The following is a 14,368-nucleotide window of genomic DNA, read 5'->3' on the forward strand; positions in this document are numbered from 1 at the left end:
CACTGAAATACTATGAAGCCATCAAAAGAAATGAAATCTTACCATTTGCAATGATGTGAATGGAACTAGAGGGTATTATGCTGAGCGAAATAAGTCATTCAGAGAAAGACAATTATCATATGATCTCAATATCAATTTGAGAGGCAGAGTGAAGGTTTTGGTGGTAGGGAAGGAAAAAATGAAACAAGATGGGATCAGGAGGGAGACAAACCATTAAAGACTCTTAATCTCACAAAACAAACAGAGGGTTGCTGGGGGGGGTTGTGGAAAGGGTGGTGGGTTATGGACATTGGGGAGGGTATGTGATATGGTGAGTGCTGTGAAGTATGTAAGCCTGACAATTCACAGACCTGTACCCCTGGGGCAAATAATACATTATATGTAAATAAAATAATTAATAAAAAAAGTTTCGTATTAATTCATGTCAGGTGACTGGCCAACAAGATTTTCACATGAACAGAAGACAAAAATAAGGTCAAAAAAAGACCTATTTGCTAACCTACAAAATACAATTCAGGTCTTGGAGTTTCTCAAGCCTAGGTCTGCCTTAAAAAAATTCCTTAACACCAGGGGAACCCCACCTGCTGCACAGCCTTACCAGCTTTGGGGTCCAATACCAAGCCTCCAGCATAAGCTGCTTTCTTACGTCCTTTCTTGTATTTACTGGCATCTCCATCTATGTCTTCATCTTCATCTCCCTAATATCAAATGGAAAAGTTACTTCACCAGCCAGCAACTAATTAACTAATTAAGAAGTTTTATGATTCCCCCCCTTTCCAACTGCAGTATACAACTCTAACAAACATTCTTTAGTTTTAGCTAGCGGTCCTACCTGTGGGGAACAACAGTTACTATATTATGTTCATAAACCCAAATGAATGCCAAGCATGGGAGTCACCAAAACACTATACCTCTGAGTTAATAAATATGCAAATTCTACTTTATTGAATTCACAGAACCTTTTATTTTTTAAATCAATGGATACTAAAAATACAATGCTTCATATTATATAAAATCTAATACAGTAAGAGTCCTCTTAAATTCATTACTCTAACAATGATATATAAATATTAAATATTTTATACATTTTATACGATCATTATTTTCACTAATGTGGACACCTTAAGTTTGTCCATGTACTAAAAATTCATTTCCAAGTAGTTTATTACTGATGAATACTCAACACTTCAGAAGTCAAACTCCTGTAAGTTAACATTCTCTATACCAGTTTTAATAATGTACATAAAACAAATACAAGTATTTGAATCATCTTAACATTAACTTCCCCTCTTTGAGTCAGTTGCTATCAGTGATGAAAAAACGGTAGCTAAGTTTTATTTCTAATATCATGGAGGCCACTTCAGAAAACTCAATGTGGTGACCTAATTCTATTATCATATAAAACCACAACATAGCAACAAAAAATAAAGGCTCATGCATTTAAGGAAATAAAACGTTTAACTGGTATCTAACTCTGGATACAGCTAAGACGGTAAAACACTTTCCTAGTATGGTCGCCCATCAGAGGCTCAATGCTGTCCTCAAAGAATTTTGCATTTCACAAAAAATTTTTATCTACACAGAAAAAGTGAAGAAGGAAATCACCACACAAACACAACTGAATGACTAACATGATTTCTATAGTATACAGGAGATTAATAATTTTGGAACCAGAAGTTATCACAGCAAAAAGCTATCTCGGTAATAAAAGGGGGGTGGAGGGTTTTATAAAAAAGGCAAAACACTACACAATTTTGGACCCACCAGTTTTTGCTGAGGTTTTCTGAAAATCTGCTTGTCAGGCACAATATAGTTGTTTTCATAAAATGCGTGAAGCAACAAGAACTCATTACGCTCGGATCGTCCACCCATCAGCGTCCTAGACTATTAAATAGAATTTCTTTTTTTAATTTGAGCTCAAAACTGTAACAAACAAAAGCAACTTTAAGGTGGTAAATTTAATCATAGCACCTCCTCCAAAATCATTCTTCCTAATAAGGGCTGCTTCAAAAATAAGAAGGTACAAAATTCATTCTATCATTTTCTTTAAGCATTGTACTTAAAAAGAGACAAAGAAAGCTTAAAATACTGACACCACTTGGGCTATTTCTTTACTCCCAAATAGACCATTCCACACATCAGACACATCCAGATGTTAGAAATGATCCTTATGTTCACCAAAATTTCAACATACTGCACCTGGCTTTCCTCCCCTTCTCACAGCCAGTTCATTTCACAAAAGCAGCCTAGCTTCCAGAATACAAGTTACTCATTTTATAAGCATGCATTTAGACTCATTATCATATAACAACTACCCCAAGCAAACACTGAATCCAACAGGAAATGCTTTTTCCCCCTTTCTAAGTTAAATTTACCATAATGTTCCCAGCGATGTTAGTGATCTGCAATGCTAATGGAAGAACATTTAGCTCACACATGATCTGCAAAATGAACCTGGCATCTTTCCAGGTATGTTCCAACAGGTACAACAGATGAGAAGATTCACTGTACAGAAAAGTAAGAATGAAACAGAATCAAGTAATTAAAAGAAACAATGACTATAATCAGAACTTCATAAAACATTACAAAAAAATTTTGGTATGAGTAACTTCAGAGCAATGGCACCTTGGCTTTGGAAACAATTTAAAATAAGGCTGGTATGAAACCATGAATTCATTCATGTCATTGATCCCAAAGCCCTCCTCTAAAACACGCACCCAAAAAAATCCCACAAATACAAAGTAAAATTATGTGTTAACTACGACCTGAAAACTACCTAAATTCTTGTATTCATTCCACCTAATAAGTATGTGTTACACAACGACTATGTGCCGGGCATAGTTCTGATTCTGGCTGTAACCAAAAGACAAAATTACCTGTCCTCATGGGGCTTATGCCCTCATGGGGGAGACAGAGTATAAATTAAAATACATATATATAGTATGTTATATAATGCTGTGTTAAGGAGAAAAAATTAAGAAGCAAAGGAAATATTAAGTATCAGGAGCAGAAATTGAAATTTTAGTTAGGGAACCAGGGAAGAGTCCACTTAGAATAAAGAACCAGAAGAGGTGAGGAGGCAATCCTTCTGAACGGGTATCTGAGGTAAGAGCATCCAGCCAAACAGAACAGCACATTCAAAGGCTCTGAGCTGAGCACAAATGTGGCACTTTCAGGACCAGAAAGGAGAGCAGGGTCTGATGATGGAAAGTGAAGGACAGAGTTAAAGGTAGAGAAACACTGTATAGGACCTTGTAAGGCAGAGCAAGGACTCTGGTTTTTACTCTAAATGAAACAGACACTGGAAGAGCAGAGTGTAGTATCTGACCTAACTTTAGCAAGATAACTCCGGTTCCTGGGTTGAAAACAGACAGCAAAGAGTCAAGGGGAAAAGCAAAGAGACCAACAAAGAGGCTGACTATGACCATTAAACCAGGGGAAAGACGAGGGTAGCGCAGACCAGGATGGGTTCAGTGGAGAGGAAAAGAAGTGGTCAGCTCTAGACATATTTTGAAGATAAAGCTGACAGGATTCTGTGATGGCTCAAACATGGGATATCTACCAGAAAGAGGAATCATGGAAGCTTCAAAGTTTTGGGGCCAAATATGACTTTGGAGATTTCTAGGAGTACTGGAAAAATACAAGTTGTCACTCTTAAGGAGGAACTACAAGAGTAGCCTAGGGCAAAAGATCAGAAGTTGAGCTTCTAAACAAGTCAGGCTGGAGGTTCATATTAGACATCAAATAAAACAGGCAGGTGGGTAGAGGAGTCTGGAATTCAAGGGGGAAGATCTAAGCTGAAGATACGCAAGAGGGAGGCGTCAGCACCCACATGGTACTGAAATTTCTGAGACTCTATAAGATCACCTAGAAAGAACGTAGTCAGAAAGACAAGCAGCTCAAGAACTTGGGAAGAATGGGCAGAAAAGAGCAAGTGGCAAGAGGAGCAGAAGAAACTTTGTTTGGAAATAATCAAGCACAAAGGTTCAGTTGCACAAAATGAGTAAGTTCTGGAGGTCTAATATATAGCAATGTGACTACAGTTAACAATACTGTATCATATATTTAAAATTTGCAAAGAGGGTAAATCTAAAGTATTGTAACCACAAAAAAAATATAGTAACCATGTGAGGTGACAGATATATTAATCACCTTATGGTGATTGTTTTATAATGTATATATTTATCAAACATCAGTTTGTATACCTTAAATATCAGATATCAATACAATACAAATACAAATATCAAATACAATTTCTATTTGTCGATTTTACTCCAATAAAGATGGAAAAAAATAATCAAGTAATATCTCTATATAACTTAGTGATTTCTCAGTTTTTCTAATTTCTAAAAGATTTACACTATCTCCTGAATTAAAGAATTAAGGGTAGAAACCTCACTATCACATCCATTTTCAAACTGCTCTTAGGAAACATCTACATGAGGTTAGGATGAGTAAGGGAGAAAAACATACACTGATAAAATCAAAATACTTCAAGAGGCAAAATAATTTAGGTTATTAAAGTAACAGAGATGCTGGTGCTGACACGAAGGCAGTTCCCCCTCCAGGAGACCACACACTCCTGGTCCCTCCAGCCTGGGGTGACACTGGCCTCTTGTTATTGCTCATTTCAAGACACACCAACTCCAAAGCATCCAGGATCATACCTGTACATATTTCGTACATTCTCCATTGGGATTTCAAATCTTTCCGTTCTCAGAATCTGTTGAACGAGTTCAGACAAATGGTAGCTTTTACAGCGAATCAATTCCTTGGCTGAAATTTCCACATCACAGATCATTCGGCCACAGGTAGCATTTCTTTCACCAAATCCACTCCTGCCCTACAAGGGGAGGACAAAAAGCAAATTCCATGGATGAGCAGACACTGGGGACATTCTGTTCTATCTTGCTGTGAAGCTAGCCCAGAATTACAATGAAGAAACTCTCAATCTCCCCTTCACTCACTCAGTCAGCCATCACTCAAATATTTCTGAATGTCTGGGGCTCCTGGGTGGCTCAGTCGGTTAAGCGTCTGCCTTCGGCTCGGGTCATGATCCCAGGATCCTAGTCCTGGGATCAAGGCCCGTATTAGGCTCTCTGAGCTGATCAGGAGCTGCTGAGCAGAAAGCCTGCTTCTCCCTCTCCTCCTGCTGCTCCCCCTGCTTGTTCTCTCTCTCCCTCTTTCTGTCAAGTAAATAAATAAAATCTTTAAAAATATATTTCTTAATGTCCCCTTGTAGCTGACACTGTTTTAAGCACTAGGGAGACAGCAGTGAGCAAAACAGAAAAGACTCCTGATCTCAATTGAAATAGACAACAAAAAAACAGACATCAAAAGCAAGGAACAATATAGTTTTAGGAGGTAATAAGCATATGGAAAAGAGAAAAACTAGAACAGGTGAGGAAAACGAGAACTCAGGGGGCTGCACCTTAAATAGGGTAGTCATTGTAGACCTCCCTTAGAAGATGCCATACAAAGAAAACTGTGAAAGGGTGAGGAGTTGGTAAATCAAGTGCTGGGATGAAGCTTAATAACAATTCTAACACTGTAAAGATAAGAACAGGAAAAGAAGCAAGAGCACTAGCTCCAACTCCAATCTGCAGCAGCAGAATCCACTAGAGACTATTTTAGAAAGGTACAAATTCCTAAGCTTTCTGATGAGGCAACATGCCCATTTTACTTAGAAGTTTTAAGTAAAATAAGACTTCAAGCAAATAGCACTCTCAGGCTTAGGAAATGAAGGTGGCTTCATACAAAAACTACCAAAGCCTCCCTAAGTCAAACAAGCAGGTAGAATGAAAAATACATAGACTTTTAAAGAGTTAAGACAGGCCAGGTTTAAAACCTCAGTTCTTCCCCATACTAACCCTACAACCTTGACCAAGTTCTGTCACCCCTGTGAGAAGTACAGGGAAACTGGAGTTGCTGTGATAGCCAACTAACGCACAGGCACTTAGCCCACGGCCTTCTTACACATTCAACGTCAGCTCCCTCCCACTCTTCCTTCTCCTCTCAGTCCTGAAGGCTAACACTCACTGATCTCTGAACCCCGCAACTCTGCTCTAAGGGCTACAGCATCGGTAACGCTGAAGCGGAGGTAACATGTATGTGCCATCTCTAGATTCTAATTGCTAATTTTAAAAACTACCAGTGGTTTCAACCAATAAAATGCTGCATTCAAAGGAAAAGATGTTTAGTGCCAAAGTTAAAATGTCCTCTCACAAGACAACCAATTCTCAAAGAAGCAGTGTGTTCCCAGGTAGCTATTCCATAAAAAGAAGTCAATCAAGAAGTAAGATTTTGAAAACTATTATTACCCCAAGCTTTGGCATGTTGGATCGCTTCAGTCGACCTATCTTGGACCAGTGAGGAACTTTGCACACATTAATTCTCTGCAGGAGCACTTCCAGTTCAAATCCATAAATATTATGACCCTAGTCAGAAAAAGAAGGCAGCCAGTAACATTATAACAAACGCAAATTAGAGGATTTATCTTCATATGCACAGAATTTCTGTGCCCTCTCTTTTTTCTGGTCTCTAATTGAAGGCATCATGAGCTTACCTCCGATTGGGGTCCTTTCTTCTTCAGGAATGTATTCATCAGCAGCATTCATTAGCCTTGTCATTAACAAAGCTGCTAAGCAGATTGCTAGAGTAAACTTTTATTTCATCCTAATTGATGCAAGGTTCATATGATGTCTTTTAATTTGCTACTCATGCCTCACAGTCTCAGAGGCAAATTTTTATGTTCCATAATTTTTCGTGATCAGTAAAAACTATGTTCAAATATTTACATTTTAATTCCTTAAAATCTGAGAACCTGCCTGTGTTGTGTAATAGTTTATACAGACTTCTTAGAAAACTCAGGAACTGCATCTACTCTGTTCTTAAAGAACTGAGTTCAAATACTACTGATTTAGACTCTTAATCAATGCATAACAAACTATACAATATCAAGTGATAGTTCAAATTAGGAAACAAAACTATACCAAGTATAAATTATCTCAAAAATGCAACTACAGACACCTGGATGGCTTAGTCAGTTAAGCATCCAACTCTTGATTTTGGCTCAGGTCTTAATCTCAGGTTTCTGGGTTCAAGCACCACACTGGGCTCCACAGTGGGCATGGAGCCTACTTAAAAATAAAATAAACAGGGGCACCTGGGTGGCTCAGTGGGTTAAGTCTCTGCCTTCAGCTCAGGTCATGATCTCAGGGTTCCGGGACTGAGCCCTGCATCGGGCTCTCTGCTCATCGGGAAGTCTGCTTGCCCCCACCACCTGCCTCTCTGCCTACTTGTAACGTCTCTCTCTCAATCTATCAAATAAATAAATAAAATCTTTAAAAGTAAATAAATAAAATAAAATAAACAAAAATGCAACCAAATTTTCCACATCTATAATGATAATTTCCATCATGTGAAAAGTATGGTTCACTGTCTACAGTTTACTTAAAAACTAGATGAAGCTTAAAACAAATCGTATCAATAGACTCACTTGTTATTAATTTTAATTTAAAATGTGTACCACTATATATTTATGGCAGTTTTGTCTATTAAATTAAGAAACACGAGGACATGAGAAAGTCTCATTTCCAAATTATCATTCCTGGGATTACAGACGCTCACCAGTGTCAGGATTCTCTCTTACATCAGATCAGTTTGGACTTCTCACACACAAACTTGGCTCTACTACCCTAAGGCAGGCCAGATATCTGAGGCACCAAGACAGCTCCTTGGGGTCCGAGAGATACTACTAGGGGACAATAGGTGAGGACCTAGTTCTGAGCCAGAGTACCAAAGCAGGGCATTCTGGACAGAATCTTCCTGGTGCTTTCAAGGTGTATAACAAAATATGTAATACCTAGAATACTGGAAGAGAAGCAGGTGCAGAGACACTTGCTAACAACCTATAGGCTCTAGGTAATCTGGCCACACCATGGTCAAGAAAGTTGTCCAAGAGCAAGAGTGAATGTGGAGAAATGTATTTGCATTCCTTGCAAGGCTTACATATAACCATATTACCAATATCACACTTAAAATACATGCATTTATATCCTACTTTCCTCCAAAACAATCAAAAGCACAAATAATTTGATCCATTAACTGAAAAAAAAGGAAGAAATCATATCAAACTAAAGCCAGAGCAAACAAAGCAAAATGTTGCTTTATGACTCTTAAAAACTGGGGCAAACATAATTCAATGAATTATTACTCTTACCATCTAACGGGAATATACTTGGTTATGAATAGGAAAAAAAACTCCTAGCCCTGACCTCTCAAAGAATAGGTCAGAGATCCACTGAGCTCAGGGCAACTTGCAGGCTCAGTCAGTAGAATATGCGACTCTTGATCTTAGGGTTGTAAGTTTGAGCTCCATGTTGGGTTGTAGAGATAACTTAAAATAAAAAGAGAGAGAGGGAGAGAGAGAACTACTGAGCTCATGAAATGAAAATACTTAACACTTTGGAGACCGACACCAAATCAAGGGAATTAACTCCTACGACCACTATACAGCTGGACCACTAATCCAAAATTTCAGAGAAACCAATTGTCAACACAAGTTTATTTACTTACAGGCTGGTCTCTAAAGTGGAAATAACTGGAATATCCTGAACTTCAACAATAACATGAGTTGCTTTTCTCTTAGAGGAAAATAACTACTTTATAGTGGGCTGGCTCTTCCCTCCCCCTTTCTATTAGCAGAAACTACAGCAATTCCCACCAGTACATAAGGTCATTTCTTCTCTGAAGATTCAAAAATAAAGAACTCATAAACTGAACAATAAAAAAACCCCACCCAGTTAAAAAATGGGCAGAGGACCTGAATAGACATTTCCCAAAGAAGACCTACAGATGGCCAATAGGCACGTGAAGAGATGTTCAATGTCACTAAGTATTAGGGAAATACAAATCAAAACCACCTCAAAACATATTAGAATGGCTATTATCAAAAGGACAAGAAATAACAAGTAGAGAGGAAGTGGAGAAAAAGGAACTCTCCTACTATTGGCAGGAATGTAAAACTGGTGTAGCCACTACAGAAATCAGTTTGGAGATTCCTCAAAAAAATTAAGAATAAATCTACAATATGATTCAGCTATTCTGCTTTGGGTATTTATATGAATGTGAAAACACTAATTCAAAATGATAGATGCAGCCCTATGTTCTTTTATAAGAGCCAAGATATCAAAACAACCTAAACTGTCCAACAATGGATGAATGGATAAAGAGGATGCAGTACATGCACACACAATAGAAGAAGAATGATATCACGCTTTTTGCAACATGAATGGACCTTGAGGGTATTATGCTAAATGAAGTACGTCAGATTTCACTCATCATATGGAACCTAAAGCATGTGGAATCTAAACAAATGAACAAACAAAATTACACAAAACAAACTCAGTGATAGAGAACACACTGCTAATTACCAGAGGAAAAGGGACTCAGGGGTTGGGCAAAAAAAAAAGTGAAGACTATGGTGACCAACGGTAACGAGGCTCTTGGCGGTCATCACTTTGTAGTGTATACAGACGTCAAATTATAATACTATACACCTGAAACTTAAGTCATGTTATATACCAATTTTACCTAGATCAAAAAAAAAAAAAGATTCTCTGCTGCTCAGTAAGTACTGAAAAGAAAACTTATAAGGAATGAGGAGCTCCCCCATGGCATGATGAGACATCTACTCACCACAATGATATCAGGATCAATTTTGTGAACTTTGGCGAGGAAAAAACCTAGCAATGTTCTTTCTGTTGCAGCGATCTCAACCTTCACATTCTGTTAGATAAAAACATACCAGTCACTTACTCTTTACTTTTAAATACTATACTCAGTTCCTTGTTCAAGCAGGGTTAGAGTTCTGAGAATTAAAAGAATCCACCCAGGGGCACCTGGGTGGCTCAGTCAGTTAAGCGTCTGCCTTTGGGTCCAGGGATCGAGTCCCAAGTTGGGCACTGGGCTCCCTGCTGAGCCTCTCCCCACCTCGGTCAGGTGCATGTGCGTGCTCTCTCTCTCTCAAAACAAATAAAATATTAAAAAAAAATAAAAACAAAGAATCCACCAATTTAAAACTAAATGAAGCAATGAAATTGCTGATTTAGGTTTCACAGTAATAATTGCTGAAAGTCTCTAAGGAGCTCATAGTAATAAGTGTATAAATAAAGCAAAACTTTAAATGCTGAGCACTATGAAGTGCAGACATGTCCCTCCACAGGGACACACTTGTGTATCTGGACGCATATGAACAAGCATATGAATCCAAGTACCTGTCAAAAACACTACTTACTTTCCTGTATAATCCCTGGTAGACTTTGCTGTTTACGTATTTGCGACACAAAGAAATCCCAAAGAGTGTATAAACTAATCTCCAAGAGTGGTGTAAGAATCCATAAATAAGAAACTAGACTGAAAACAAACATACATTTAAGAATTATAGGTGTCTTCAGTAAAAATAAAACCTATCTTCACACAAAAGGCTTCCATTTGGATTACTGAATATAAATCAGGTATTCAAAAGATCCACTCTTATTAAGACACCCTTAAAATGGAAGTTGATAGCTATGTGTTTTCTACAACTAACTTGGCTACAAATATCAGTTAGACTCTAAATGAATTTTCCTAGATCATTTTACTTGGATAGGTAATTCAGAACACATCACAAATAACAGCCTGATCCAACAGTACCCCCCAGACTGCTGGACTTCTCCAGCCAACTTAAATAAGTGGAACCTGACACAGTTGCTAAAATTTTGCCAAGTGAGGATATTAAAAAAAGAAAAACAACCCACAAATTTATGAACACAAACATTTTACAAAAGAAACACACTCTCCAAAACAAATTCTTTACATTGAATACATTTACCTTTGTGACAGACTCACTATATTACACTACTTTTTTCCCACCCCTATTTTATTAACAACCCATGAAAACTTCATGGAGTATATTGGCAGTTGAGAGATCACTGATCAATTCTGGCTAGCCGATATCGAACTTTCCAAAATGTGTCCCCTTTACTATCCACAGTATTCCCAACTTCACTTGGCTTTCTTCAAGCTGGAGAATGGGGGACGGGGCTCTACCCAATACTTCATCAAAACAGTAATCACATGATCATGCATTTTGGAAAGATTTCCACTTAAGCTCTCTGAAGGAGGATTCGAGCCTATCATTATTTTCTCATTATTTTCAGGTGGCAAAACATTTAAACATTGTTAAATGATGTTTCTACTTTCGTATTTCTAATACATTTTGAATGGATTAAATGCCATAGTCCAATGTAGCAAGTCTTTTTCTTTTTCTAAACAAATAGATGCTTCATATTTAAAAGGAATAAATGATGAGTTCCTTACCTTTTCCTTAATGTATTCTTTGAAAGTATATGGAAAAATACAGTCCTTCGGTTTAGACACAACTATAAGAAGGCAAAAAAATAAAGATTCCATCACCTTCTTAGTCCAATTTCAAGTACACACATGCTGCAAGTTTCCAAATGGAAACTGTCTTAAATATAAACAAATACCCCCTAACCTCTAAAGAGTTAAGAGTTCAAGTATTTCCACTGGTCATGTTGTTTGACCTCAAAAGGAAAGCCAGAACAAGCAATCCTAAAATTCATTATGAAACCACAAAAGACACCAAGTAGCCCAAGCAATCTTGGTAAAGAAGAACAAAGCAAGAGACATCATGCTCCCTGATTCCAAACTATACTCCAAAGCTGCAGTAATCAAAACAGTATGGTACTAAGATAAAGACACCTAGATCAATGGAACAGAACAGAGATCCAAGAAATTAATGCATGCACACAGGATCAATTAATTTATGACAAAAGAGGCATGAATATACAATGGGAAAAGGATAGTCTCTTTACTAAATGGTAAAACTAGACAGCCACAAGCAAAAGAATGAACCTGGACCACAATCTTACACCATACACAAAAACTAAAGGAAAATGCATTGAAGACTTGAATATAAGGACTTGAAACCATTAAATTCTTAGAAGAAAACAGGCAGTAAGCTGCCTGACATTGGTCTTGGTGATGATTTTTGGATTTGACACCAAAAGCAAAGGCATTAAAAGCAAAAATAAGCAAGTAGGACTACATCACAATAAAAAGCTCTTGCACAGCAAAGGAAACTATCAACAAAATGAAAAGGTGACCTAACAAAAGGAGAAAATATTTGCAAATCATGTATGTGATAGGAGGTTAATATCCAAAATATACAAGGAACTCCTATAACTCAATAGCAATAAAACAAACAATCCAACTAAAAAAATGGGCAAGGGCGTGGGGGGATGGCTGAGCCTGGTGATGGGTATTAAGGAGGGCACATATCACATGGAGCACTGAGTGTTATAGGCAAACAGTGAATTATGGACACTGCATCAAAACTAATGATGTACTGTATGGTGACTAACATAACATAATAAAAAAAAAATGGGCAGATGCTGGGGCACCTGGCTGGCTCAGTCGGTAGAGCAAGTGACTCTTGATCTCAGGGTCATGTTCAAGCCCCACACTGGGCATGGAGCCTACTTTAAAAAAAAATGGGCAAAGGTTCTGAACAGACATTTTTCCAAAGAAGACATACAGATAGTCAACAGGTCCATGAAAAAGTGGTCAACATCACAATTATCAAAGAAATGCAAATCAAAACCGCACAGGGATATCACCTGACACCTGTCAGAACTGCTATTATCAAAAAGACAAGAGGGGCACCTGGCTGGCTCAGTCAGTAGAACATGTGACACTTGATCTCGGGATCATAAGTCCAAGCCCCACCTTAGGCACAGAGCCTACTTTAAAAAAAAAAAAGACAAGAAATAATAAGTGTTGCCTAGGATGTGGAGTAAAGTGAACCCTTGTATCCTGTTAGTGGGAATGCAAACTGGTACAGCCGCTGTGGAAAGCAGTATGGAGGTTTCTCAAAAAAAAAAAAAAATAGAAATAAATATATGCTATGATCTAGGTATTCTACTTCCGGGTATTTGAAGAAAATGACATCACTAACTTGAAAAGATATCTGCACCCGCATGTTCACTGCAACATTATTTACAAGAGCCAGGAAATGGAAGCAACCTAAGTCCCCATCAATGGATGAACAGATAAAGAAAAGTAGTATATTTATACAACAGATTATTATTTGGCCAAAAAAAAGAATGAAATGTCACAAATCTTGCCATTTGTGACAACATGGATAGACCATGAAGGGCATTATGGTAAGCAAAGTCAGACTTAGAAAGATAAATACTGTATGATCTCACTTATATGTGCAATCTAAAAAAACAATGACAAAATGAAGTCATAGATACCAGTAACGGACTGATGGTTCCCAGAGGTGGGATGGGATGTGAGGATAGAGGAGGGACTGGGTTAAGAGGGTCAAAAGGTGCAAACTTCAGTTATAAAATAAGTCATAGAGATGTAATGTACAGCATAGTGACTATAGTTAGTAATACTCTCTTACATGTTTGAAAATTGCCATGACAGTAAATCTTAAAAGTTCTCATCAAAAGAGAAACCATTTTTCTATGATGACAGATGTTAATTAGGGTTACTGTGGTGATCATTTCATGATACACACAATAATCAAACTGTCATGCTGCACACCTGAAATTAAAATAATGTTACATGTCAATTTTACCTCAATTTTTATAAAGTTTAAAGGTTGATTAAACAAAAAAGAACAGTCATGCACAGAACCCTAAGTCCCTATAATTGTTTAAAACTACTTTCATGAAACATCTTCTACCCATCTAAGTCAGAATGGAGGATGTTTTTGTTTTTTTAATAAAGATTTTTATTTGTTTATTTGACAGAGAGAGAGAATACAAGTAGTCAGAGAGGCAGGCAGGGAGAGAGGAAGGGAAGCAGGCTCCCTGCTGAGCAGAGAGCCCCATGCAGGGCTCAATCCCAGCATCCCAGGATCATGACCTGAGCCGAAGGCGAGGCTTAACCCACTGAGCCACCTAGGCGCCCCAGAATGGAGGATGTTTAACAGTCTTGCCCAAAGGGAATCCCCCACCACCAAAGACTTAACCAGTATACAATGAAGGATTGCCAAACTTCTCCAAGTTAGAAAGATAAAGATGACCAGTTTCCCTCACTGTAAATTCACCACCACTCAAAACAGCTGTTCACACAGTGACATACACAGAGCAGGTGAATAAATACATGTTGAGATGAGCTCACAACTGCTCTCTTCCACATATTTTCCAGAGTATTCTCACCATTTTTTTGTTCTATGTATTCTACCCCACTTAAAGAATGAAACTTCGCAATACTAATAATACATGATATTCCCTTCTCCACTTATTTTCCTAGTCCTCCTTTCCCAATACCCCAATACCCACAAAAT

The 14,368-nt window shown here is 37.8% G+C and overlaps 1 protein-coding gene across 4 annotated transcripts in view; it reads right to left on the minus strand.

The window, feature by feature from the left end:
* Positions 1-14,368, minus strand: part of POLA1 (DNA polymerase alpha 1, catalytic subunit) — a 307,958-nt gene that overhangs the window by 258,852 nt on the left and 34,738 nt on the right. For all 4 annotated transcript variants that reach the window (XR_007124795.1, XM_047716113.1, XM_047716112.1 and 1 more), the window contains 7 exons: positions 11,362-11,423; positions 9,700-9,789; positions 6,321-6,437; positions 4,668-4,843; positions 2,376-2,505; positions 1,765-1,884; positions 599-698 (listed from right to left, as the gene is read on the minus strand). Coding sequence is in view for 3 of the 4 variants with exons in the window: in XM_047716113.1 (XP_047572069.1) it covers positions 599-698; positions 1,765-1,884; positions 2,376-2,505; positions 4,668-4,843; positions 6,321-6,437; positions 9,700-9,789; positions 11,362-11,423 (795 nt within the window). In the remaining variant the exon portion in view is untranslated. The remainder of the gene's footprint in view (positions 1-598; positions 699-1,764; positions 1,885-2,375; positions 2,506-4,667; positions 4,844-6,320; positions 6,438-9,699; positions 9,790-11,361; positions 11,424-14,368) is intronic.

This window comes from Lutra lutra, chromosome X, assembly GCF_902655055.1.
Source record: "Lutra lutra chromosome X, mLutLut1.2, whole genome shotgun sequence".
Taxonomy (NCBI): domain Eukaryota; kingdom Metazoa; phylum Chordata; class Mammalia; order Carnivora; family Mustelidae; genus Lutra; species Lutra lutra.